We start from the raw sequence: 27,589 nt of genomic DNA on the forward strand, positions 1-27,589 counted from the left end.
ATTAAGTACTGAGCATAATCATTATTAATAAGAATTCCAATTTTCGCGGGTGTTTAAAGGTCCCGCCTATTGCCACTCATCCGATACACATTCACTGCGTCAGATTTTGACGCTCAATCCGCCCATTCTTGAGCGTTAAAATGTTACTTCATGTCATCTAACTATTTCTTAGTTCAACTAAAATAAGGTGTTCATTTATAAGTTAGTAGAAACATAACTATTTTTTACTTATAGCAAAATAAAAATGTCAATATTCTTCTCATCCTATTTAGTTCTACTTATTTTAGGTGTGTGTTTGTTATAATTAATATAAACATGTAACGGAAAAATGTTTTTATTCGATATCGAATTTTATAGTAAAATAACCTCTAATGAAAATAACATAATATAAATTAATTTGGATTGTTATCAAGTGAAGTTTCTAACCAAATGCTTATGATGTTGCCGTGAATTTGACTGCCGATAAGTGTTATTTTCAAAACGAGGCGGATATTTCTGATTTGCCAAACGTCATATTCTTTTAATCATAATAAAGATGGCAACTACTTAATATATATAAATATTTTCGATACCAATTCTGAAATTAGTGACCCCCGACTATTTCATTCGAATAGGGGCTCTGTCCGATTTTCAATTCCTATAATTTATATATTAACAAATCTCAGAAGTTTTAAAGTTTATTCAAAGAGACATAACACAAGTATAACAATAACAAAATGAACGGGGTAAAATAATTTCAAAAGATAACAAAAAATTAAGTAACATTGGGACAAATGATTCCATGTCTTACAGAGTAATATAATAGATACACACAACACCAGCATATCAAGGGCGCCTCTAGGCATGTTACTCTAGATCGGAGTCTCGTCGAGTTTGAGGTAACTTTCTCTGCCATGGATTTTATGCCATTTCAATGGTCTGAAGCTGGTGTAAAACATTGACCAAAGAACAATATTCCGATAAAAGTGCCTTTTGTCTTGATTCGATCACAACATGTCTGAAAGTTGGTACGATTAATTGTTATTCATCTTCTTCGTACGCGCCATTGTGATAGCACATTTTGGGTGGGTGTCCATTCGGCGTTTTGCCGCTTATGTCCCTGTGTTCTGATTCTTCTTCCTCCGGAAATTGTTCATTATCCAAAGCGTCCTTGGCCGCATCGGGATCATCCTCACTGGGCGCCACTTCCGGTCCATCTAAGTCGTCGGAAAGGCCCGACTCACTAATGACGTCAGAGGGTGCGCCTGTGCAGTAGCCGTTGTCCGGCACATCGTGTGTCTGCCGTTCCTCTGGCGCCTCCTCCTGTGTGGCGGTCATGTGGTCGTCGGATCTGTTTAGGCGGTTCCAATTCCGCAAGCTTGCCGTCCTACGCCAATTCTGTCGCCTGGTTTCGGGATCTTAAATGATTTAATTAGTAAAATTGTTTTAACGGCAGTGTTTATTAAACTGCTCTGGTTAAAAAATGCTGATTTATTTTATATTTCATAACATTTGCACAGCTGTTTTGTCATCAAATATAAATTCAACGATGCAGATTTAGTGGCCGATCTTCAATTGAAAAGAATATTATTTCAATAATCAAAATAATCCTAGACAGTGTCTACACCAGCTAAATTGTATAATATTTGGGGGAAAACACCTACACTAGGATACTTTATTGGTTGCCGATTTGTTATCATTATTGAATGTATTTGTGTTCCGTTTACCTGACATTTTCAGGTCAATGAGAGCACGGTTGAGTTCCTGTAGACGAAGATCACGTGACTTCATCACGTTCAACATCTCGTATCGGAAACTCGAGATGTCTTGCTTGATCTCCTCAAAGTCGTCTGCAAAATGTATATAACATTGCATGACTTATACTTTTGATAACAAGTGTACGGGGAAATAAAGTACATTCGGTAATGTCTGACTGTGTTATTATCATCATAAGCAATGCGTTTGCCTCTAAAGGTGCAGAATATTGGAGTCCCTAGGCAATCGCTTCTGGTAAGGCATCTAGAAAGGTTGCTAGCACATACACCTCACAAAGGCATCTTTGGTGCTATTCAATGTCCTTCATTTCCCAACAATGCACCGAAAGCATATGATTTGGGTTTCTTTAAAGTTAAACATAAAAACGCAGAATAATATTAAATATTATAACGTTTTCTTTTGTGCAACCAACAAGTGTAAAACTACATTGCCCCCCTTCAAGGTGTGTCGTTGTGCCTCCAATAGTTTTAATTACTAACCCTCTGTGACCTCGGCCTCTCTCTGAATGTCGAATATGTACCGCTGAATGATCCGCTGCATCACTTTCTGTAAGAAAGTAAAATTGGTATTTAAACAAGGGAGGGCAGTCATGAAACATTGTATTCCAAGTAGATGTACGTATTATGAGCCTTTGAGATATTCATTTTGCGTTCGGCCCGTGAACTAACCAACGCGTTCGTAAAATAATCGTCGTCGCTTCACGTATATCGCAAACTTTTGTAAGATCTTGAAAAATAGTTAGGAGTATTCAAAACTTTTGTTAAAAATTGATAGTAAAGTTAACAGGAAACTAACATCGTAATAAATTGCAAACGCTTTTCGACCAATTACCATGATAACGCAGAATTTAAAGATACACCTTACAATTCACGTACTGTCACTTGCAACATACATGTATGTGCTATGTTTCGTGTAAATAAATTGCACTCTTTAGGAGCTCTAGCCATAGTGACATTTTTGTGCAACAATGACAATGACGACACAACAAATTTATTTCTAAGCCAATAATGCTTTGTTTCCTTCAAATATCAGTCGAGCTATAATCTGCTACATAAGAAATGTGTGTATGATTTGCGCTGCTGGTACAAACAGCAAATACAACTCCACCTGTACAATCCTTTATATCCGTTTAATCGTACGATTTTAATTGTATTTACAGCCAATGGTAACCCCTGCATGCAATTTGCGAGCATATCGCTAAAGGAACAGATGCAACAACACTCTACCTGATAGCTTTTATTTCCGTCAAGGAATCCTGGTAGGCTGTTCCGGTGCTGCGCTCGATGACGGCCGACCTTCCGCGGCGTGTCCCCGACGGAGGTCATATTCGCCTCGTATATGTCTACGGCGGACAGGTGGGACAGCTGAGACCCCACACTCTGGGAGGAGGACTTGTGCATCAGGTGACGGGCCACCTGGGCTACACTGTTCATTGGCTAAAAGGTTAAAATACATTGTTCATCAAGTCCTGTAACAAATAAAACATATAAGTTGACTTTTACCCGGTACAGCATGCACACGCAAACTTGTTATAGATAATTATCATATGAAAATGGAGATTTCGATTTTTCATCAGGTAACGCTGTTCCTATGTTACTCTGCTCATTGGTTTAAAGGTAACACCGTTTGGTAAGCTACGTTATTTTTTGTGGTAGCGTCAAAATTATACATGATAGTAAAATACTAAATGGTACGAACTAATACCATAACAACAACATTTAAATAGTTTCAGATCGTCCTCGAGTTCTATGTTAATGTAACTTACAACATAGTGTGTATATGAACGTTCGTCATGTAACAAAACATACAGCCACGAGGTGTCATAAGCACCATTAAAGTTTTTTAATATAATTACCCGAGGAGGTCTGAAATAAGAGATCTAAGAGTGTATCAATCAACGCACATAACCGGCACGCTGTTATACCTTTACTCCGTTGGTGTCCACGGGTCCCTCGGTACTTCCGTAGGGGTCGTTTTCGACGGGCGGCGGCTCCAGTGACTCTTCGGACACCTCACAACAATCACACAGCCACTCCATGAACGCTCGCGGGGCACGTAACAGGTTCAAGGGAACCGGAAGGACCTGTCGAGTACACCCTTGTGTATATTATAGTTGATAGCTTTCCAATAGCTACAAACAATTGAGGTATTACTAAATGCGCACACATTTAATATTGCACAGCTCTGTCATGCTGTATTCACGTTCGGCTAAATTTCCGATAAGGATGGTTCAAGTCATTTTTATAAATTATTGAAAGGAAATATGAATCGAACAGATACATGTTTTGATGTACATGTACACAAATTTCTTATGTTTCATCTAGTGCATACAATTGTCTATGCCAAGTTTCTGGTCTAAATCGATACTTATTCAAGGCACTTGTGATACACTACAAGACAACGTATGCCTACTGCAAAAAAAGATACACAGGTAAAAAATGTCATCGTCCCCAACCTACCTCTCCATCCCCCATGTACTCAAGGTAGAGCAGGCTCCGTGCAAACTTCCACTCCACGTCCGCTTCCTCCTGTAACAAGAAGAAGGGGAGATCGATTTCAATTCAATGCAAAATAGGCTTTGTATACTTGCGAGTTAATTTTAAGATATCTTTGGAACAAAAAATGAAAAGGCACCGCTTTCGACCAGATAAGTGTCGCATTTATTCGAAGACGCTGTAAATATTTTAGGTTTATGTCCACTGAACAGTGATAAATAATAACTAAGATCCCACCGTATTTAAGCGGATATAAATTGTATGCAGAATAAAACATAAACATTCGGCCATTGGTGGAAATTTATGGCAACCGCTAACGTGTGTATGACACAAAAAAATCAATGTATTTCAGGTTGTTTTCATCTAACGAAGAAGCACGAGGATGAACTTAATTAACGAAACTGAATAAGAAATATTAAGATGCTTGTTTATGTAAAGAAGCTTGTATTCTAAACAAGGAACGTGTTTGTGTTTTTACTTTTAATTCATCTTACACGTAGTATACTAATTATTAACAGCTCATTTAGTTATTACCAAGCCTGCAAGATGATGCAAAAAGTAGACACCAGATCAATGGAGCAAGCTCTCATGATTAATAGCAAACCCATAAGAATCAAAGGCATTTGTCCTTCAAACAGAAATGAAATACGGCAGAAATATATGAAACATTGCATGTTAGTTCAAACAAAAGCAGAGCTACTTCCAAGATCTGAGAATTAATATCCTTTAATATCGACATAGTCATCCCCGTGTATCTCTTGCTCCACGTTTATAAAATATTTAATCGTCATGATATCTTCAATGTCCATATTTCATTAATTGTCAACTGTTTGATCTTTGAAAACGAGAATTCCCCTGTTCCCTTAATGGGTCTCATATATTGTTGACTTCTTTCTATGGAAATCGAAAAAGGTATTTGATGTATTGCAAGATCCTTTATGTGAGAAATTGAAGACGACTTTTTATTGCCTTTAAAATGGGTAAGTTTTGTTTTTAAATTGGTTGCATTTCATCAAATATGAAGACAACATTAACGCACTGTAAGATACGTGTACTAAACTATCATCTTCGACCTGCAGAAAAGAACCAATTTGTAGGAGCTTATAACAAAATTCATATAATCAGATAAGCCGTTGACAAGCTTCGCAATCAATCACATATAAAGTATTTTCTTGGGTTGACCTGATGCAAATCAGTCTAATCGTTGTATAGCTTTGCAGAATATGTACTTTATACTTGATTTTTAATTATACCGAGGATATGGTAAACCTCGTGTCCGCAAAACACCCTACGCTCGGGTCGGAAAGAACCCATCTTACACTCTCGACCATGGAAGATACTTATAATCCGTTGCAACATGTTTTGGGATAATAATGAGTTTAAGAAGAAATATATTATCAGCTTTTGGATAAAAAGCATATGCATTTTCTCCGAAAAGTCTGTCGACAACAGAACTATGCTTGCCTGTCCAAAGTGTCCAAAATACCTAATTAACAATTAACCTAATCAACAATGTCTTGAGAGTTCTTGATGATATCTTTTCAAATAAGAAATAATATAATACATTCAATAAAATAATTACAAAATCATTGCATATATTTCTTATTTAAAGAAATAAAAAGATTGAGTGGATTCAGTTCAATTCATGGGTATAACATTTAACAGAAGTAGCTGCAATCACCACAAAACCAGAAGCCATTGTTGATTGGAGAGTACTGACTATTTGACACACAAGCATATTAATACTTTATATTTAAAGATATTTCCGGAAAAAATGCACATTCTGTTTAATTGGAAATCTGATAATAGCTTCTTCGTAATTGTCAAAGGAGGTATGTATGATTGTTGCTAGATATTGAACCACAAAACTAAATAAAAAAATACTTTTTTAAACATTTTGATTTTGTTTCGGTTCTGTAAACGACTTCTGCACTGTGGATTCAGGTTCTTATAAGATACTGACAGCTGGAACCCTTCAGTAAATGTTGATATGTGCTCAAATATCGTCTTTGAAGACCACAATTTTAGCGATTCCGTAGTTGTTATTGATGTATTGTTCTATGGTCAAGATATCCATTTCTGTTGTTTACGTCCTTGTGGTCTAGTGGTAAAGGCGTCGTTTTTCAAAAATATTCTTGACTAACTGACATGTGTTCGCACCCCACATACACCACAGTATCATGTTATACTTAAAATTATAGAGTAAAATAATGATAAAATAAGTGTTTTTGATGCAAGTAAGAGGAAGCTTATTTTTGGTCCAAAACATGAGCGAGTATTTTACGAACACTGTATACCACGACTGATGACACCTTAAGTATTACGGGTTGATGAGGCCGACGACAACAAAAACCTCACTGACAAAGTTAAACACGCTAACGTGCAGATAGTATCACTTGAAACGTACATAGTGCCACTTGTTGGACTTGAACCTACAAACAGCTGCCTTATGAAAGCGGTATTTTCTGAATCACGTTTAAATTAAGAAAAACACATTATGTAATACAATATAGGATCTGATATTTCTTTGAAAACTTGCCAAATATGGCGAGACATTTATAATAATAACAACATTCTCTTTCTCAAATGCAAAAGAGCCGAAATGATAGTAAAATAAGATCGAACACCAAAAGCCAAAACACTAACAACCAAAACACAGAAAAGACATCTAGTCAGGGGATGTATAATTAATAGATCATTTATAACGAGGAGACATACGGCGATGGCCTGGAAGGAGCGCGCCATCATAGCGATGAGCATGTTGATGAGGACGGTGACCATGATGAAGTTGTACAGGCCGTACAGGACGTAGCCGAAGTTCTCCGTCAAGTGGTTGTTATATAATGACAGGGTGACCACGTCCGTCTCGCCTCGACCAAACACTGACCAAAACACTGTACGAAACGTCTTCGTCGTACTGAAATACAATAATCAGTACAGAAACACTGATTCCCGTGTGCGTTAAAGCTCTCGGCAATGGATGGTTTACCGGATCAATGTGACAAGATCGGGTTCGTTCCGCCACACAACGACACACTATTACAAGAACTAAAACAGGAGATATTCGTGTACATCTATAACACTTTGATAAATTATATCTATATTTACCTAAAATGAGGTAAACCATGCATATTTGAATATCGAAGCGAACGAAGAAAAACATGAGAAAACTTATTCAGAAAGAGTAACCATTCATCACGCAAATTATGAAAACGTTTGATGGCTACTGTACAGTGAAAAACCCTGGTAACTGCCATACTGCCAATATCCTCTATATGACCGGCTTAATGTTATTATATATTGACTTGCAACCGACTGTGGTATGCCTAGCCTATGAACCACTTACTCCCCAAAAGCTTCCTCCGCAGGGACCTTGAAGTCGCGTTTTTCAATCTCAATATTCTCCCGGACGTTGTAATACCAGAACACGTTCTGTAGCCCGATCATGAATGCGATCCCCACCATCCCGATCAGACATAGACACTTCAGGATGTCCTGTAGAGAGGGAAATAATGGTCACGAGATAAACATAACATATACTTAAAGATGCACTTATCCTCAAATAAGATGTACCACAATTAATACTGTTGTTTTAATTTATCGATTTATCGAGGGGATGAATTAATATCGAAAACACTTCTTCTTATGAATGATACCGTGTTAACTTTGAAAGAACGCAGAAAACACGATATTTCTACTTTAAGAGAATATATAGTTGATTTCTGTAAATGTTTTAAGACCCACGTCAATTAATATTTATGCGGTTAAAGCTATTAAATGCATGGTTAGAATCTTGTTAACAGTAATTATTGATTTTAAATACGAGTGCCACTTTAAACTTATAATAAAGTGCATTTACCAGAAAACTTTATAAAGTCCGAAAATTAAACACGCAAAACCCACAAGCGATAAGACAATGAGCACTTCAAAATTACACAGGAAACATATTAAAAATGTGCACCTGTAAATTCATTTTCATAAAATGACTTTGACATCGATTCAAGCACCACAATGTGATCATTGATAAATGTTCGTGATCGCTAATATGGTTCGTCCAAAACTGATATCATGCAGAAATGATGTTCCAGAACTAAATCGAACACGTTTAAATTTATGCTCATGTTGTTTGTATTCCTAAGCAAATAATGAATAAATTCTCGAGGTCGCTCATTTAGAGGTTAATTTAAATAAAAACATATCTGATTTTCATTCGCTATGCCTAATATCGTATATAGTTTCAACTCGTAATATCTCTGATCTGACAAACCTTCATCATGCGTCCTACGGAGATCTGCAGAGGGCCGAGGGCGGCGTTCACGGGCAGGAAGTAGGAGATCCGGGAGAAACTGAGCACGTTCGCCACAGCAAAAAGGCCCTCTGACAGGTTGATAGGGTCCCAGGTTTTCCAGAAAAAGCGGTCTAAAATATGACGAGGCTTTGTTTGTCATAAAATGTGCTTGTACGGCAAACATTAAATCTTAATTTTAACGAACGGTCAAAATCAGTCAAAAATGCGGAATAGCAGTAGTCAATTGTATAAAGCTTGGTTACTTTGTACACATGTTATCTAATTGTTAATAAGCACATTTAAATAATTTGAATGGTTAATAAGAATTACTGGATTATTGACCATTCAATAAACTGTTCGGCAAAACTTTGACCAATAAGGGCTTTATTTTTATTCTACGTTTTAAGAACCACCAGGATCCAAAACTGTCGTGTGAGGAGAGAAAAAAATAAAATAAAAATCGAATCAGCATTTCATTTTTTCGTCGGAGCAGCGTTCAGTTTAAAATATTTAAAACGAAACGGGTAAAATCTGAGAAAACATTGACAGTTTATTTTGATAAACATAATGTGGTTTATTCCATATGATGGTGGTAGATATTCACATATATCCTCACCTGCTGTAACGTCAGGGTCTATTTTAATGAAATGTTGGACATTTTTATCTTTAAAATCACTCAGAATTTTCATGGGTGAAAGTAATGAAAAATACTGAAAGTTTTGCTGGGGTCAGGGAGCCGGAGGTCACTGGCATCTTATTGAATTAAACTTTCTATAACACATTCCGATGCCTCTTCTGACATTAGTTTGACCATTTCAAAATCAAAGACTCTTCCATATTATTTCTCACGTATGTTAAAAAATCAACAAAACATATCAACAAATACAAGTATCACAGATAGATAGATAGATAGATAGATAGATAGATAGATAGATAGATAGATAGATAGATAGATAGATAGATAGATCGATAGATCGATAGATAGATAGATAGATAGATAGATAGATAGATAGATAGATAGATAGATAGATAGATAGATAGATAGATAGATAGATAGATAGACAGATAGATAGATAGATGTTGCGGCGTCGAAAGTTTGTAAAACGTAGAATGAAAAAAACAGTGGTCTAACCAGTTCTGTACAAATGGCTGCAGGCGTTCATTTCTTTACCAATTGTCATGCAAAACAATTAATTTAAATTCTAGAGCTGCCTTTATTTAGAACAATCTTCTGATATTGTATCATTAACCTTTCAAATCGTCCTGTTGTTTTGACGATCTACCATCTAATTGTGCGACAGTGCAAATGTCAGATATAAATGTTCGATAAATTCCAATCAGAGAATGAACTTCTCTCACAAAAAGTACATTTAATCCTCCTTTATCATACAACAGAATAATGGACAACAGTGTACTCGCACCATAGTCGTCAGTGTTACCTGATACGATCCAATACAGACTGTACTGGGTTTTTGCCGAGTTCCCCATGATGCTCATCACGTCTGTGTTGATGAAGTAGTTGATGGCAAAATGGACCTGCAAAATCAGACAGCGTGGTTAGAAGGTCAATATTGAGACCATACTGCTTCTGGTAAATGCCAATCCTCACACAGACAATTTGCGTTCAGTGCAAAGAAAGTAAAAACTCACTAGCGATACTTTACAACAAACCAGAATCGTTAACAAATTCCAAACAATACAAATGGTTAAAGGGGATTAGTTGTATAGGTGTCCGCGCGTCACCCAAGAGTTCGTGGGCTCAAAGCCCACCAGGGTTCTCTTTCATTGCTTCTGAAAAGGACACTAGTATTGAAATGAACTTGAGAGTGATAGATGCTTTCTGCTCTCTTAACAATCCAGCTAAATAAAATTAGTATAAACTAAACAATATTGGTAGCTTTAGTGTATTTTCAACTAACGTTTTTTCAGAGCTACTAGTCAAGCTGGCTTGCAAACACAGCAATAAATCAAAAAGAATACAACACGACCCCTTGGGACTTTACCGAGAAAATATAAAATTGAAACAGTCAACTCCACCATATTTGCAAGAAAGCATCATCTGGCCCCAATATCACTTAAATACTCCGGTTAAATTTCCATCGCAACCGTCTCCGCGGCCTTGTAGTTAAGCGTCCGCTTACGGAGCGGGAGGTCGTGGGTTCGATCCCAGGCCGCGTCATACCGAAAGACGTTAAAAGCTGGTACAAGTAGCTCCCTTGCCTGGCGTTTGGCATTTAAACGGTAGTGCTTGGGAATGTGGTGTACTCAGTACTGGTTCAACCCAGGAAAGTTGTTTCCCGTGTATCGATGCTTTACACCGAGCACGTTAAAGAACCAAGAGCTATGGTATCGCACCCGGATTTCTTGTATCTCACTCTGTTTCTTCAAGTCTTCCAATGCCTGGATTTGACTGCGAATTGCTGTCACTTCTATCTTATGTCACTTATGGCATTTAAACACAATTTAAGTCGTGATGGCATCACGGCGGGGTCAAGCCATAATGCAGCCAATGGGCGCGGGCAGACCTTGATAAACTCAAATAAACAAACCATCTCAATCTCAAACTCATTTGGATTCACATTACAGCATCACATTATTCCAAGTACCAATGTTTTACTATTTTTAAAAATCGTATTCTCTCGTGTATTTTGTTCACAAACATAATTTCTCAATATCCTTAAGGATATCATTTCTAGAGCTTAAACTTTACTTTAGTAATAACTGAAAATAATAAATTGGACTCAAGTACAATTTTTGCTCTAGATGTTTTTTCCATATAATATGTTGTCCTTACAGTTAAATCAACATAATCGTTCCGGTAATGCGCTTTAAAAAGAGTAAAGACTTTAAAATGTTGAATCAGGCTATGTGGGTCTGTGAAAAACGAGTAAATATTCAGATTTTATGTTCTTTTGTGATTGAGAACTGACTAAAAGTGACACTCTAATATAACAAACATACATTTCGAGTGATAAACCTTTAATTTCTTACTAAATAATGCATTTATGGAAGATATTCATTACTGATAACAAGATTGTTACCGTGTATTTTATTGATGAAAATGCAAAAATGTTAAATGATTAGTGAGTCTGCTAAAAGATTAACAGTGATCAACTATCGTCTCATAAAGCAGAAATACCGTGTTTTCTGCACCTTTCTTTCAAATCTAACAAGGTATCCTTCATAAGAACCGCATTATTCATTTGTTCTTCTTTTTCGGTGAATTAAAACAATTGAATTAATTGTGGTGCATCTTATTTGGGAGATACAGTGCATCTTTAAGTATTTTTTTCTGATTGATAATTGACTTAAGTTATTTTGTGATATTGAAACATGATGTATTTGAGCTGAATGTGATAGGTACGCACCTTGAATATGGTGAGGTACATGAGCGAGAAGGAGCAGGTGTAAACCATGAGAAGGGCGAAGTCCATGAGGTTGTAGAGGGAGGAGCAGTAAGAGTTGAGGCCCTCGTGGTAGATCTGGACACACTCGTGGTACAGGAAACCTGAGTTACACAGATAACACTTGTGGTACAGGAAACCTGAGTTTCACAGATAACATTATACAGCGTATAAGATAGAAGTAGAGAACACAAACTTTGAGCCGTTGACGGTAAGGTTCTCGCGGAAGAACAGGGCCGCTATTCATAAGACATCTTAAATCATTTCCTAACTTAAGTCTTTTTAGTTTAGTATCTCACTTTTCAAATAATACAATCGCTTCATAATATCTGAATTACTTTATTTTAATTGATTTGATTTAAAATACATACTTTAATATGTGTAAAAAACTGATCAATTTGACTACAAAAATCTTTAGAAAATGACTTAAGTTCAGGAATTACTTAAAATATTGTATGAATACCACACCTGGACATACTCGTGGTACAGGAAACCTATATAAAACATATAACATCATACCGCGCATGAGACATAAAGAATAACCTGCAAAAACTGAAACCCTCGTGATAGATGTGTAAGCACAACACTCTATTGTGTCCAGTTATATTGTGAGAAAATTGTGCACATTGGGTTAAAATCTTGAAACTTGGTATACATGCAGAAAATGTGAATATGATTTAAAAAAAAAGCTCAGGACCCACTTTGGATTCATCCAATATGGCCGCCCAAATCTAAGATGGCCGCCATTACCTGAATTGTGTTAATATATTGTTGCGGTACTATGGTTCTATGTACTGCGACCGCAATTAAGCCATTATTTAGTGATTTTAATGACTTTTAAGATGTTGGAAGTAAATCTTTTAAAATTCATACAAATATTCCTGGATAAAAGTTTTTTTGTTGCCATGGCAACCATGATTTCCTTCAAAATGACATATGTTTGTTTGGCTCTGAATTGGGTTTATGGTTGTCAACATGTCGTCTATTTAGAAATTGGAAGGCTTAATAAGAGATGCCAATGGTTGTCAAAATGTGGTGAAGCTGGCGCTGATAAGGCTTAAGTCGAGCTGCATGTGCGTTTGTTTAGCTCTAAATGGGATTAATGGATGCCAAAGTTTGGCCTGTTTGTTAGAATTGCACATGGGTTTGTTTCACTCTGAATGTGCTGTATGGTTGCTAATACTATATGGTTTACTTGCGGCACTAAGTACAATTTATTATAGCTGAATAGTGGTTTGTTGGACTCTAAATTTGCTGTATGGTTACCAAACTGTTTTATTTGACACTGATTAGGTTTATTAAGAGCTGTGCACAAGTGTGTTTGGATTTAAATGAAGTTTATGGTTAACAAAACATGGGTTTTGGGGTACTGAGTAGTCTTATTTAGAAATTCACATGTGCACTGGGTTAGTTGGCACATATTAAGCTTCATTAGAGCTACACATCAGTTAGTTTGGCTCTAAATTGGCTCCATGGCTCCCAAAAGTGGTCTTGTTGGCATTACGTAGCTTTATTAGAACTGCACATGTTTTTGGCTCTAGATGGGCTTCATAGCTACCATATGTAATATGATTGCTACTGATAAGGCTTTAATAGAGCTGTTTGTTTTGGTTTTAATTGGGTTTATGGTAATAAAGAGGTCTATAAGGCATTGAGTAAACTTGATTAGAGCTGCCTATGTGTGGATTTTATCTCTGTTTGGGCTGTAACACGGATTATCATGATACCAAGTAGGCTTTAACAGAAAAGCACATGTGTTTGCTGGTTCTGAAATGGGATTATGGTTGACAAAAAGAAGTTATTTTGCACTGATTACGCTTCATTAGAGTTGCCCATGGGTTTGATTCGCTCCGAATGGTTGTCAAAAGGTAGTCAAAACGTTTTGCTCTGAATAGGCTTCATTGTTGCCTAAATGTGGTCCATTTGGTACTAAGGCGTTTGAATATACGATTTCTTTTCACTAAAATGATCTAAAATGTAAAAAAATGATCTAAAATGTATCAAAACAATTGTATATTGTAAAATCGATAGAGCGCCATAGAGCCATCGTATTGTATTAGTTGCAATATGGACTTTCAACAGGTTCTTTGGACACACAGTGTACGTAAAGGAGTAAATCTTGAGCTCTTATATGGTTTGAGGTACTCAGTGGACTAATAGAAACACATTTTGCTTTCTAAATATTGATAAAACCTGGGCATAAATATTCTTATTTTTTTGTACTACAATATTAACACATTATGGTGAAAAAGCACTGGATAGACTTGAAACAAATACATTTGTTTATGTAGCTTGTTAAGCAGTGCATGGGCTAATTTAGGGACACATGGCTACGTGACTTGTGTGTTGGGAAAAGAGGTAAACACAACTCATTTTGATTATTTGGTGTGTGTTTTTATAATGTTTGACATTCAAAAGATTTTGACCTTAAAGTTTTGAAATGCTTATTTTTGCATGTCAAAGAGAAGTACATTATAAAACATCTACCATCTGTTCATATATTATATTGCATCGAAACAGTGTTACATGATAACCTCGGAAAGAACACTTTTATGGAGATTGCCTTCGATAGCATTTATTTGGAGAAGTTCTTGTTGCTTGGAGCTTGCGTACTATATGAAAAAAACGTTCATTGAAAGATAAATTGTGATAGACAAAAGTAGATACTTTTATACATTGCCAATTTTGACAGACCCTTGTGTGAGTAAACAAAACTTAATAAACCAAAAGAGACAAAAAAGACAGAAAACCATGATATTTTTCTGATTATTTGTAGTGACCTTGACCTGGACATTAAATATCTCAGTTATTTAGGTCATTTTATTTTGATACTAGCTCAATTATCCATAAGACGCTTACATAAATAGCAAGTTTGCAATCACCCTTGGTATGTTTTAATGCTTAAAATGTTGGCCTATCCAAAAACATATGAAAATATTGCCAAAATATGACTTTGAAAAGGATATCTATATGGGAAAATTAAATGCTTGGGTATTTTTCATATTCTGACCTTGAAACGATCATTACGTTGGCCTTAAAGTAGTCAATGCTGTATAAAAATTAAGGGTCCATAACGAAAGAAGTAGTAGCCATGTGAATATTTAACTATGTCTAATAAAAGAAAATTAAGATATTCATACATAATATCTTTACTAAAATTGACATTTTATGGCGGCCATTTCGGATGCCATCTTGGATTTCTCAGCCCGCGCCACGCTTTGAATATTTTTGCCATCACTTGCATACATACACTACAACCGAACATTTTGGTGTATACAATTGTTTGTCTCATGCACTTAAAATAATAAATTATTGACCCGACTGTCACTCTACTATCATTTCTAGTCATTTTAAATGATTATTATAAGCATGAGATTAAAAAGCTTTTTGTTGCTATGGATTATTTTAAGAATTCTTTTCAACAACACACACTAAAAAGAGTGTTGAAAACATTTACATTTAACTTGCATATATGTACAAACTGTTTTCACAGAAAAATTAAAGAACATCAAGAAGTTTACAGGTTTGGGTAGATTACACTGGCGGCCAAATTTGACATTTAGGGGAAAATGGTTGCCATGGCAACAAAAAGCTAATTCTGTATGAACATTTTTGTTTTTGTTTTATAAAGTTATTCCGTAAGATTTAATGAAAAAGTAAATACTACGTAAATTATGTATTTACTTAGGCCATGTCACAATTTATTTACTAATAAAATTCCTCTTTACAATATTAAGGGTCATGGCGGCCATCTTGGATTTTGGCAGCCATCTTGGACGAAATTGAGATGGGTCCTGAGCTTTTTTTAACCTGAACATACATCTGTATCATTTGGCAAAGTTTCATAATTTTAACCGAAAGTGCACAATTTGGTGTAATTTTGTCACGATATGACTGGACTATTTGAACAAACTCATGGTACGGGAGACGTGGAGTATAGAGATAACAGGTTTGAGAAAAAATGAGCCTAGGATAATAACATATTTAGAACTTTTACAGGTATATTCTCAAGCCAAAGTTATAAGTTGACACCAACAAACTGTCTGCATGATATTATACAAGACGTATAGTAAACAAAGTATGTTAAATATCTTCTTAACAATAAAGATCAGACAAAAAGCTTTGTTAACTTACCGATAACCCAGATCGATATGAGAAGCTGTACTGGTGTGGGCATGAGGGGCCGGATGGGCAGATCGGCACCGTACTCGTATTCCTCAGAGATATTCCGCATCGTGACGTACTTCCGGAATACAGACGGATACAGGGAAGCTGTAAACGGGTTACAATTTTAAAAACAGCTTGGTTTAACTCGTAGAGTTATTACTATATGTGCTACCATTATGTGCACTTTTATACGTTTATATGGTGTTGCATTTGTACTCAAATTTGTTTTCTTCTAGTATCATTGTTCTTATTCTACCAAAATTGGTGTATAAATAGGAAATATTTTCTTCAAAAATTCAAACCCATTCATATAATATACATGTATATGGTTTGTGCAGAGCACAGGTTCTAACATGAATCACCTATACTTTTTAACTCAACATGAGATGCAGCTGGAAATATCTGCTGATAAGACTGATTTGTGTGGCCGCTTGAAACCAGTCTTACCAAGTACTACCTTGTGAGTAGCCCAGTCAATAGCTGTGAGCATGCAATGCCAACTTAAATATCTTAAAGCGATGCCATGATGAGCACGCTATACTTCAAATTTGAGTATGCTATGTAATAAATCCTGGAGTCCAGTTAATTGCTGACAGCAAGCAATGGAAACAATCTCTTAACCTTTGCTCAGTGTACTTAGCGCTATGAACACAGCAGTTTCGAGTATGCTATGTAATATACAGTACCCAGTGTGTAGTTCTGCCTGTTGAAATATGTGGACTGAGAGGTGTGGATGACGATCATGAGGAGGAAGGCGATGAAGGAGGACGAGTGCATCGCGAACTTCACCCATGGAAACTGGAGGACCCGGAGAGCCTGCACGAAGAGTAACTTGTACAAGTGTGGTCAAACTAAACAAAGGCGAAGAAGCATTTTGCCCCAAAGAACATAAAAATATACATTTGCTCTCTTAATTACATGTTTGCTTAAATCCTCGAAATGTTCTTTCATTTGAACGGGCACATTAAGTTAATTGTTATAAGGTAAGCCAGTCGAGTTTCAACTTGTACTTTAAGTGAGACATGAAAGCGAGTTTTTTTCTTTCAATGTGAATCAACAGAAGTGATGGGCTTTACGCGATTTCTTACACGAGTAACATTTTGACTCCATACCATTTGGTTGATAAACCTGTGTAACCACAAGTCTAAACAATTTAAGGCACCCAGATGGTAAATTACCTTGATGCTAGTCTTGGGTGCCAGTATGTAGAGGAACGTGAGGGCGGGGTAGGCAAGGAGGAAGAGAAAAACCATGGCCACCCTCTTCATCACACCCGCCTTCATAAACGTGTCTGTCCCCTCGAACCAACTCTTGTCCAACCGCTGTTGGCAGCTCGGGTGTGAAACGAACTGAAGCGTGTACAGTAATAGATATTTATCTGAAAGCAGTCCGGTGCTCGATCAATTTATTATTTCTTACATCCGCTGCATGTCTTTATGAACAGACGTGTGCTGTTTACTTGCTGTTTATACCAACTAAAACGTTTAAAACAATACTACAAACTATTTTGGAATAAAGTAAATGCTTTTACACCTCTTTCTTGATACGGAACCAACTGCTATCGCGACTCAAAGCTCGTATGCAAAATATAACCGAAGGCATTTCACTGAGGAATACTACAGGATCTTCATACATAATTGTGGTTATTTATGGTGTGAACATTTAATCATGTATTCAGTTCGATATACATTATATAAGACGTTCATATGCATTTGGAACCAAATGATAGTACTAATGGTTAGAATAACGAAAACAAACATAACACTCATAATAAAAAAATATCCTCTAGAAATTCTATGTCAGGTTAGTCAATATGAATAACAATCAAAATAGATAGACAACTTCATACGTGTAATGGAGTATACCTTAATATAACGACTAGTTTTATTCCTACAGAATATGTTTAGGGTGTAACCCAACTTCACCTTGTGTAACGAATGTTCGTATAAGTTATTCCCAAGTGCTGCTCAGCAATCGCGTACACATGCACAGCTACTGCATAATGCATACTAAAATAGTTAAACTATGTTTTGTAAGGTCATACTTGTAAAGGAGGGCAGGTGAGTGAAGCGAGCGAGCCCTTCTTAAGAAATTAAGCTTTTACGAAATATGTTCCAATTAATTTTAACTATAAGCAATTATCAGCAGGCGCGAAAATAAATTACACCATACGTGTTGAGATGTAAAAATGAAATTCTTAATGACTAAACGTAGTACATATTAGAGGCCGTTAGTCGAATTTATCGGTTTGGAAATATCGGTGAGAATCTACTTAAAGATATACAGTCTCAGACATAATATTCAAATATCAAATTACGAATATTGCAACCATGGAAGCGATAAATGAGTGACACTATGAGAGACGACGCAAAAGCCGCCTTTATTTAATCTTATGATATTTCATCCGACCTAAATTTATAATTACTGGCAAACATGGAATATTCAGGTCATTGTCAAACTAAAATAACCATAAAGGCGTAATTCACGTACGTACAGTTAGTTGATGGATAACTTTCTGTCATACAAACAACTTATAAACAATGTTTCTACTAGGTTACTGACACGTTCCTTTGAAATGCGATCAGCACGCAATACTATTGTTATATAAATTGCGTTCATCGACCGATAAAAAATGTTTCAAGGTATGGCAGTTCTATTCGACACTTTAACACTTTCCAGTAAACATGAACAAAATGTTATGGGACTATTCAGATTTCGGACTTAGCGTTTTATTATTCCCACGGAAGCACAATGGCAGCATATATTGTATTACTGCGTTGCTTAGCCTGCACCTAGGAAGTAATCCTGGTTCGGTTCTCCGTATTATGAACGACTATGTTATACTAATGAATAACAAGTTTAAGATTCGCAAAATATACTTAAATGTTTGCCCTAAATTCCATATTAGATTATTCAAACACCACCCACCACATCCCCAGCCTACGCCATGTACGTTGTTTCGTACGTATTGGTTACTATGGACACTTCTGCCATACAGATCTGGCCACCATTACTATGGACACTTCTCCCATACAGATATGGCCACCATTACTATGGACACTTCTGCCATACAGATCTGGCCACCATTACTATGGACACTTCTGCCATACAGATCTGGCCACCATTACTATGGACACTTCTGCCATACAGATCTGGCCACCATTACTATGGACACTTCTGCCATACAGATATGGCCACCATTACTATGGACACTTCTGCCATACAGATCTGGTCACCATTACTATGGACACTTCTGCCATACAGATCTGGCCACCATTACTATGGACACTTCTGTCATACAGATCTGGCCACCATTACTTTGGACACTTCTGTCATACAGATCTGGCCACCATTACTTTGGACACTTCTGCCATACAGACCTGGCCACCATTACTATGGACACTTCTGTCATACAAATATGGCCACCATTACTATGGACACTTCTGCACTACAGATATGGCCACCATTACTATCGACACTTCTGCCATACAGATCTGGCCACCATTACTATGGACACTTCTGCCACCATTACGATGGACACTTCTGTCATACAGATCTGGCCACCATTACTATGGACACTTCTGTCATACATATCTGGCCACCATTACTATGGACACTTCTGCCATAAAGATCTGGCCACCATTACTATGAACACTTCTGCCACCATTACTATGGACACTTCTGTCATACAGATCTGGCCACCATTACTATGGACACTTCTGTCATACAGATCTGGCCACCATTACTATGGACACTTCTGCCATACAGATCTGGCCACCATTACTATGGACACTTCTGTCATACAGATCTGGCCACCATTACTATGGACACTTCTGTCATACAGATCTGGCCACCATTACTATGGACACTTCTGCCATACATATCTGGCCACCATTACTATGGACACTTCTGTCATACAGATCTGGCCACCATTACTATGGACACTTCTGTCATACAGATCTGGCCACCATTACTATGGACACCTCTGCCATACAGATCTGGCCACCATTACTATGGACACTTCTGCCATACAGATCTGGCCACCATTACTATGGACACTTCTGTCATACAGATCTGGCCACCATTACTATGGACACCTCTGTCATACAGATCTGGTCACCATTACTATGGACACTTCTGCCATACAGATCTGGCCACCATTACTATGGACACTTCTGCCATACAGATCTGGCCACCATTACTATGGACACTTCTGCCATACAGATCTGGCCACCATTACTATGGACACTTCTGCCATACAGATCTGGCCACCATTACTATGGACACTTCTGCCACCATTACTATAGACACTTCTGTCATACAGATCTGGCCACCATTACTATGGACACTTCTGCCATACAGATCTGGCCACCATTACTATGGACACTTCTGCCACCATTATTATGGACACTTCTGTCATACATATCTGGCCACCATTACTATGGACACTTCTGTCATACAGATCTGGCCACCATTACTATGGACACCTCTGCCATACAGATCTGGCCACCATTACTATGGACACTTCTGCCATACAGATCTGGCCACCATTTCTATGGACACTTCTATCATACAGATCTGGCCACCATTACTATGGACAGCTCTGTCATACAGATCTGGTCACCATTACTATGGACACTTCTGCCATACAGATCTGGCCACCATTACTATGGACACTTCTGCCATACAGATCTGGCCACCATTACTATGGACACTTCTGCCATACAGATCTGGCCACCATTACTATGCACACTTCTGCCATACAGATCTGGCCACCATTACTATGCACACTTCAGCCATACAGATCTGGCCACCATTACTATGGACACTTCTGCCATACAGATATGGCCACCATTTCTATGGACACTTCTGCCATACAGATCTGGCCACCATTTTTCGAAAGCTATTAAGCGTTACAAACTACAAAGTAGCTTATTTCATTAGACCATTTTTTTACTTATTCTGGATTTTCTTTTCTTCAAAAAAAGTTGATCGCGAAAATATTTCAATGTAAAAATAATTATCTTAGCGTAATCATGATGTCAGGGATATAAGATGTTTGGATAAACTAGAGCCAGGTACCCGTTGCGTGTGTCCTTAAATATGGCACAAGATGGTTCCCTCTATTAAGTTATTCTGTTAGTTTTGTCAGAAGTTTAGCTCTTATTGTTGCCATGTATTCGCATTGAAGACTCGGTGCCAGCTAGCCTCGGTGTAAGGTAATCCACTACTTAATGTGTAAACACGTTATAGCGATACATGGTAATTTCCATTTTGACATGGGCATTCAGGATCCGATGAATGCCATTGAAATGGTTTTCAATCCTTACACATACTTACTTGGCTTACATATGAACGTATAGACCAGTTAACCCCGTTAAACATAAACCTTTTATTCTGAACTACGACGCAGTTATAAGCTGTGCTTTACTTGAATAATCATTACTTAGTTTGATCATATTTGTTTCATGAAATAGAATTCACAACATAACTTTAGCACATAAGCATTTGATCGGAAGCTAAAAGCTTGGAAAAAAATCTTCTTCATCATCTTGACTCACAGCTCGCCTGACACGAGCCAACTCGGCACCTACCATTTGCTCTCGTCTTCGTTCGTATATACCAGTTTCCCTAAAGTTCCAGGTTATGTTAAGCCTGACATTAGGTTTGACTGTCTCTACAATTGCTGTAAATTATTCCCAACCCGTGTTGGCTTGCACTTTACGACTAAGTTGTGCCCAGCAGGAGAAGAGAAAACCTCGCTTTGCCGCGATAATCTAGCTTTTCGTGAAGTTTTCACACCGGTACCTACCCGTTTCTCTTTATACTGCACTGCGAGTTTCCACACCGGTACCTACCCGTTTCTCTTTAAACTGCACGGCGAGTTTCCACACCGGTACCTACCCGTTTCTCTTTATACTGCACGGCGAGTTTTCACACCGGTACCTACCCGTTTCTCTTTATACTGCACGGCGAGTTTCCACACCGGTACCTACCCGTTTCTCTTTATACTGCACGGCGAGTTTTCACACCGGTACCTACCCGTTTCTCTTTATACTGCACGGCGAGTTTCCACACCGGTACCTACCCGTTTCTCTTTATACTGCACGGCGAGTTTCCACACCGGTACCTACCCGTTTCTCTTTATACTGCACGGCGAGTTTTCACACCGGTACCTACCCGTTTCTCTTTATACTGCACGGCAAGTTTAAGCCTGGCAAGAGAGGAGTACTTTTCCTCACTGGGCTCCCCCGCTTTGTTTAAAACCAACTCCAGTTCGTCTTGTGTCCTGACCCGATCCAACAGTTTCACCACGTACTCGCTCAGCTGGTTGGATAGCTCTCTGTACTCTTGCTGAAATGTAGTTAGATTCGGGATGAAGATCGATCAAAAATCATAATTAACCATGGGTTATAATCGGCCATGCCATGTCGGTCAATTTTATTTATCTAATGTTAAACGCATTAATTTGACAGTGACTGTTCAATGATAAGTCTGATGTGAATATTGCATACTGTTGTTCTACATTATTTCTATATAGTTTCTATTGTTCGAGAATATATCCGCAATAAAGATAACCGAGTCCTAGTTTATGCAATCAATTCGCGGCGAGCTCAATTGCAAATGTATTCCATAGTTATTTAGTTAGTTCCGTAGTAGTATAACCATAAGAATGATTAGTTTCTGATACTTTATAGAGTTGTTTTTTTTACAAAGTAATATGATAAGTAATATAATGATTGGTTCGAACGTATGACACTACGGAATAAACTTGAAACATGAGCTGATAATTAGTGTATTGCTTGTGTTTGTGTTATGGTATGCCTTGAATAACATAATTGGCCTAGTTTAATGTAGTTTATGTGTACATATGAAAACAGTATTCTCGTTTTTATTGAGACTGTTCACTGACAGCAATGGTTAATAAAGCAATATCAACGTCCCCTAGTGGCCGTCTTACAGCAGTCTTGGTTTAATTAAGACTGTTCACCGACAGCAACGGTACGTGTTAAAATATGAACGCCCCTTAAAGCCCGGCTTACAGCAGTCTCGGTTTTATTCAGACTGTTTACTGACAGCATTAGTAAGTCTTACAATATCAACTTCCCCTAGTGACCGGCTTACAGCAGTCTCGGTTTGTTTGGGACAGTCCACTGGCAGCAATGGTAAGTCTTACAATATCAACTTCCCCTAGTGACCGGTTAAAAGCAGTCTCGGTTTGTTTGGGACAGTCCACTGACAGCAATGGTAAGTCTTACAATATCAACGACCCTAGTGACCGGCTTACAACAGTCTCGTTTTGTTTTGGACAGTCCACTGACAGCAATGGTAAGTCTTACAATATCAACGCCCCTAGTGACCGGTTTACAACAGTCTCGTTTTGTTTTGGACAGTCCACTGACAGCAATGGTAAGTCTTACAATATCAACGCCCCTGGTCACCGGCTTACAGCAGTCTCGTTTTGTTTTGGACAGTTCACTGACAGCAATTGTGTTACAATATCAACGCCCCTACTGTCCGGTTTACAGCAGTCTCGAATTTATTGAGACTGTTCATTGCTAAAACTGTATTTTCACCTTGTGTTTTACATAAACCGTTTGACCATAAAGCATACGATCCTGTATGTTTGTAAAATGTGCAAATACAAGTAGTACTTAGCCTCAGGTGTGAGGTTTATTTAAATGGGGTAATGTGTCTCTGTGTTTTAGCGAGAATCCAATTTATTATTTCTACTGAATATTCACATTGCTGCTGGTGCATCCAGGAACTACCATAGTGCCATCGATCAATGTTTGCTGAAAGAAATAACTGCTATAATGCGTTACATTCTCAGTCATGAAAAATATCATTTACGTTAAGTGCAGCTAACATTAAGCAAATGTAAATTGCAGAAACAAACGATTTTCTTTAAGACAGAATAGATCTTACAAGAGGCATGGAAACATAGTTGGCTGTTTTTTGTTTGGCACTTGGGAAACAACGCGCTGTTTCCACCTGTGTCAACTGCGGGGCTTATTGCGTGAATAGCATGTTTTTTTCGTGTGTATAAATATGGTTTTATGGCTCGAATTTTCTTGTGAAGCCTTCTTTAAAAACGTGCTGCATTCATCGGTACACACACGATATCAATTCCACTTTACACGTTCAGGGCCTTCCATAGTGCAAAAGTGGGTGGGGAAGGCCAGCAATTGAAAATTTAAAAAAAATCTTTCTTTTTTTGATTTTGAAGAACAATATTTTCAGGAGTAAAACGTACAACCTTTGTTACATGTTTTGTGGTAATAAGGAGTTGACCAAATTGTACGACGAAAGATTTTATCAGATATGGCATCAAAACGCATATGCACTTCTAGGAAAAGTCTGTCGACAATATAAATATGTTTCTGTATCAAATGCCATAGACTTCCCAATCAACAATGTCTTGTGATTTCTTTATGATATATTTTCAAGGAAGAAAGATATTGTAGACGATAGTTACTGACAGTTAATTAAATTCATTTCATGGTAACAAAACTGGGAATATCTTCCTTACATCGCTGCAATCAGCACAAAACCACAAGGCGTTGTTGATAGGGACGTGTTAAATACTTTAACACAAAAAATATTCATTTTGTATAAAGTCATTTCCGAAAAAAAAATGCAAATTGATAATCTCATAAATTACTCCGTTGTAAACTGTCAACAACTTCTAATTTCACATACATATGGTGCAACGAAGCTATGTCTTATGCTTGCTAAATATTAAACCTCGAAACTGTATAAAAATACATAAATGTTTTTGCCCTTCAAACGACCAATTACACGATTTTCGGTGGAAAAATAGTTGTTCTGCGTTAACATTTGTTTTTCAACATTCCTTAGTCGTAATTTCAATAATCGTAATTCTTTTAAACGGCAAAAAATGGCAAAAAGTTTATTTATTTTATTTCTTCAAGTTAATGTTCATTTTTAATATTGGCTAAAGTTCAATTGACACTTATATGTGGCAAAATAACGGAAATATGATACTAAGATTAATTCCGTTTTCGAGTGAGAATCATGATTTTAACTGGTCCAGGTTGTTATTTCATTTGTGTGTTTCTTTTTACAGCCACTTTTCATTCCATTTTATAACAAAGATCACACAAACCTTGAAATATTTTTCCTCCTTTGAAAGGCTTCGGAAGTCTTTAGAGAGTTGGAATGCTGTAAGGATGGGGTCCTTGCTGGAGAGGGATATATACGCCTCGCTCGCCTGCCCCCTGTATGCGCTCAAACGATACTTGGCCGACCGCAGCTGGTCAAACTTACTCTTGTTTACACATTCCTGGAATTAAATGACTATATGTATGTTTGTCATCATTTTACTAACCGTTCATAACTAGTTACACCAACATTTATTAATAAACGTATTTTGATTCATTAATAGTCGTCATTCTTTCAGACGGTATGTGTCTCTCATTAATAGTCGTCATTCTTTCAGACGGTATGTGTCTCTCGTTAAAGCTGCACTCTCACAGACTAAACGATTTGACAACTTTTTTTTTCTCTTGGAACGAGCCAATTTTTGCGAAAATCCATGGAAACCAGTTATATAAGACTGCTGACAAAAAATTAGATCGCCGATTTTTAAGTTCAAAAATTGATGTTTTATGCATTTTTCTTAAACCATTTTTCATTTATTTCATTTCATTTTATTTCAATATATCCTCCACAAGGGAGATTAGAACACAATGTTATATATATAACAATGTTTAAATATGTCAGTAAAAGTTATTTCAAGCATGAAGTAGCATGACAGTAATACATACATGTATACAATGGGTTCAAGTTAAACCCAATATTATTGACAATGTAACAGCAATTGTATGATCATACAATATAAACATAATCATCTTACGCAATATATGCACAAATGCCACTGTTTCAGTATTATTTAAACACTATCGACGGTATTGTATACATTGAACGCATCTTGTACACAACGAAAACTGAGCTTGCATAACAGCAATTGCTTACAGTCTTCATTTTGTATGTACTTGCTCCCTAAAACAAAATCTATGAAATTGTCGAATCTTTTTTAAATATGTCGGATCCGACATGTTGACCAAATACCATGTTTAAATGACAATAAAAGCTTTCTCGTACAGCTGCTGTATACGGACAAGCAAACACGATATGCTCGGTTTTGTTAAAGAACACGCGTTTGCAAATTAAGCACACGGAGTGCAGTAAAGGGGGCTTGTCTAGCCACAAGTTAGCAATAAAGTGCGCAAGTTTTAAGTCCGAGCAATTATTTGCAAACTGCCACAAAACACATGGCTCAATTTGTTTAGGGAGATTTTTGAATAGTAAATAATCACTGTCATTAATAAGTATTTCGCGCCATAAAGTTAGTTCTGTCTGTAAAAAAACTATAAAAAAATGTTGTAAAAATGGTATATCTGTGAATTTGCAGCTTTAAGTGTCAGTTTGTCCTTTACATTTTTTCTAAACTTTGTTTAAAACCAGTTTATTTTTTTTCAGAATGCATGTCTTCTGTCACAATCAAGCACTCTTACGTAAATCGAAAAACAGCATATTCATAACATGGAAATCGTGAGCATTGTGGAATATACTCCTCCAAGACAACATGTAACAACAAACAGCATGTAAGTAGCTGAGAATAACGCTCAATGTTGGATATACTCCTCCAAGTCTACCAATAACATCCAAATAGCTGGGAAAAGCGCTCAATGTTGGATATACTCATCCAAGTCTACCAATAACATCCAAATAGCTGGGAAATAGCGCTCAATGTGAAATATACTCATCCAAGTCTACCAATAACATCCAAATAGCTGGGAAATAGCGCTAATGTTGGATATACTCATCCAAGTCTACAAACAACATCCAAGAAGCTGAAAATAGCCCTCAATGTGAAATATACTCATCCAAGTCTACCAATAACATCCAAATAGCTGGGTAATAGGGCAAATGTTGGATATACTCATCCAAGTCTACAAACAACATCCAAGAAGCTGGAAATAGCGCTCAATGTGGGATATACTATTCCAAGTCTACAGACAACATCCAAGAAGCTGGAAATGGCGCTCAATGTGGAATATACTACTCCAAGTCTAGAAGCAGAATTCAAATAGCTGGAAAATAGCGCCCAATGTGCAATATACTCATCCAAGTCTACAAACAGCATCCAAATAGATTGGAGATAGCGCTCAATGTGGAATGTACTCATCCAAGTCTACAGACAACATCCTAATAGCTGGAAATAACGCTCAATGTGAAATATACTCATCCAAGTCTACAAACAACATCCAAAAAGCTGGAAATAGCACTCAATGTGGGATATACTACTCCAAGTCAGTAAAAAGCATCCAAATTAGCTGGGAAATAGCGCTCAGTGTGGAATATACTCATCCAAGTCTACAAACAGCATGCACATAGCTGTGCATTATAACTCAATGTGGAAATTCCTCATGAAGGTCATAGTCTTCTTGGAA

At 37.2% G+C, this 27,589-nt stretch overlaps 1 protein-coding gene across 1 annotated transcript in view; it reads right to left on the bottom strand.

Moving 5' to 3' along the window:
* Nucleotides 1-747: 747 nt before the first annotated feature.
* The window catches only part of LOC128242915 (short transient receptor potential channel 7-like), a 91,483-nt gene continuing 64,641 nt past the window's right edge, over nucleotides 748-27,589 (bottom strand). The window contains exons 6-21 of the mRNA XM_052960346.1: nucleotides 25,240-25,416; nucleotides 22,290-22,463; nucleotides 17,288-17,458; nucleotides 16,796-16,925; nucleotides 16,077-16,214; nucleotides 11,907-12,046; nucleotides 9,978-10,074; nucleotides 8,518-8,669; nucleotides 7,597-7,745; nucleotides 6,969-7,167; nucleotides 4,215-4,283; nucleotides 3,680-3,838; nucleotides 2,982-3,191; nucleotides 2,235-2,301; nucleotides 1,707-1,829; nucleotides 748-1,397 (exon numbers count right to left, since the gene is read on the bottom strand). Coding sequence (XP_052816306.1) covers nucleotides 1,021-1,397; nucleotides 1,707-1,829; nucleotides 2,235-2,301; nucleotides 2,982-3,191; nucleotides 3,680-3,838; nucleotides 4,215-4,283; nucleotides 6,969-7,167; nucleotides 7,597-7,745; nucleotides 8,518-8,669; nucleotides 9,978-10,074; nucleotides 11,907-12,046; nucleotides 16,077-16,214; nucleotides 16,796-16,925; nucleotides 17,288-17,458; nucleotides 22,290-22,463; nucleotides 25,240-25,416 — 2,532 coding nt within the window. The 3' untranslated portion in view covers nucleotides 748-1,020. The remainder of the gene's footprint in view (nucleotides 1,398-1,706; nucleotides 1,830-2,234; nucleotides 2,302-2,981; nucleotides 3,192-3,679; nucleotides 3,839-4,214; nucleotides 4,284-6,968; nucleotides 7,168-7,596; nucleotides 7,746-8,517; nucleotides 8,670-9,977; nucleotides 10,075-11,906; nucleotides 12,047-16,076; nucleotides 16,215-16,795; nucleotides 16,926-17,287; nucleotides 17,459-22,289; nucleotides 22,464-25,239; nucleotides 25,417-27,589) is intronic.

This window comes from Mya arenaria, chromosome 8 (assembly GCF_026914265.1).
Source record: "Mya arenaria isolate MELC-2E11 chromosome 8, ASM2691426v1".
NCBI lineage: Eukaryota > Metazoa > Mollusca > Bivalvia > Myida > Myidae > Mya > Mya arenaria.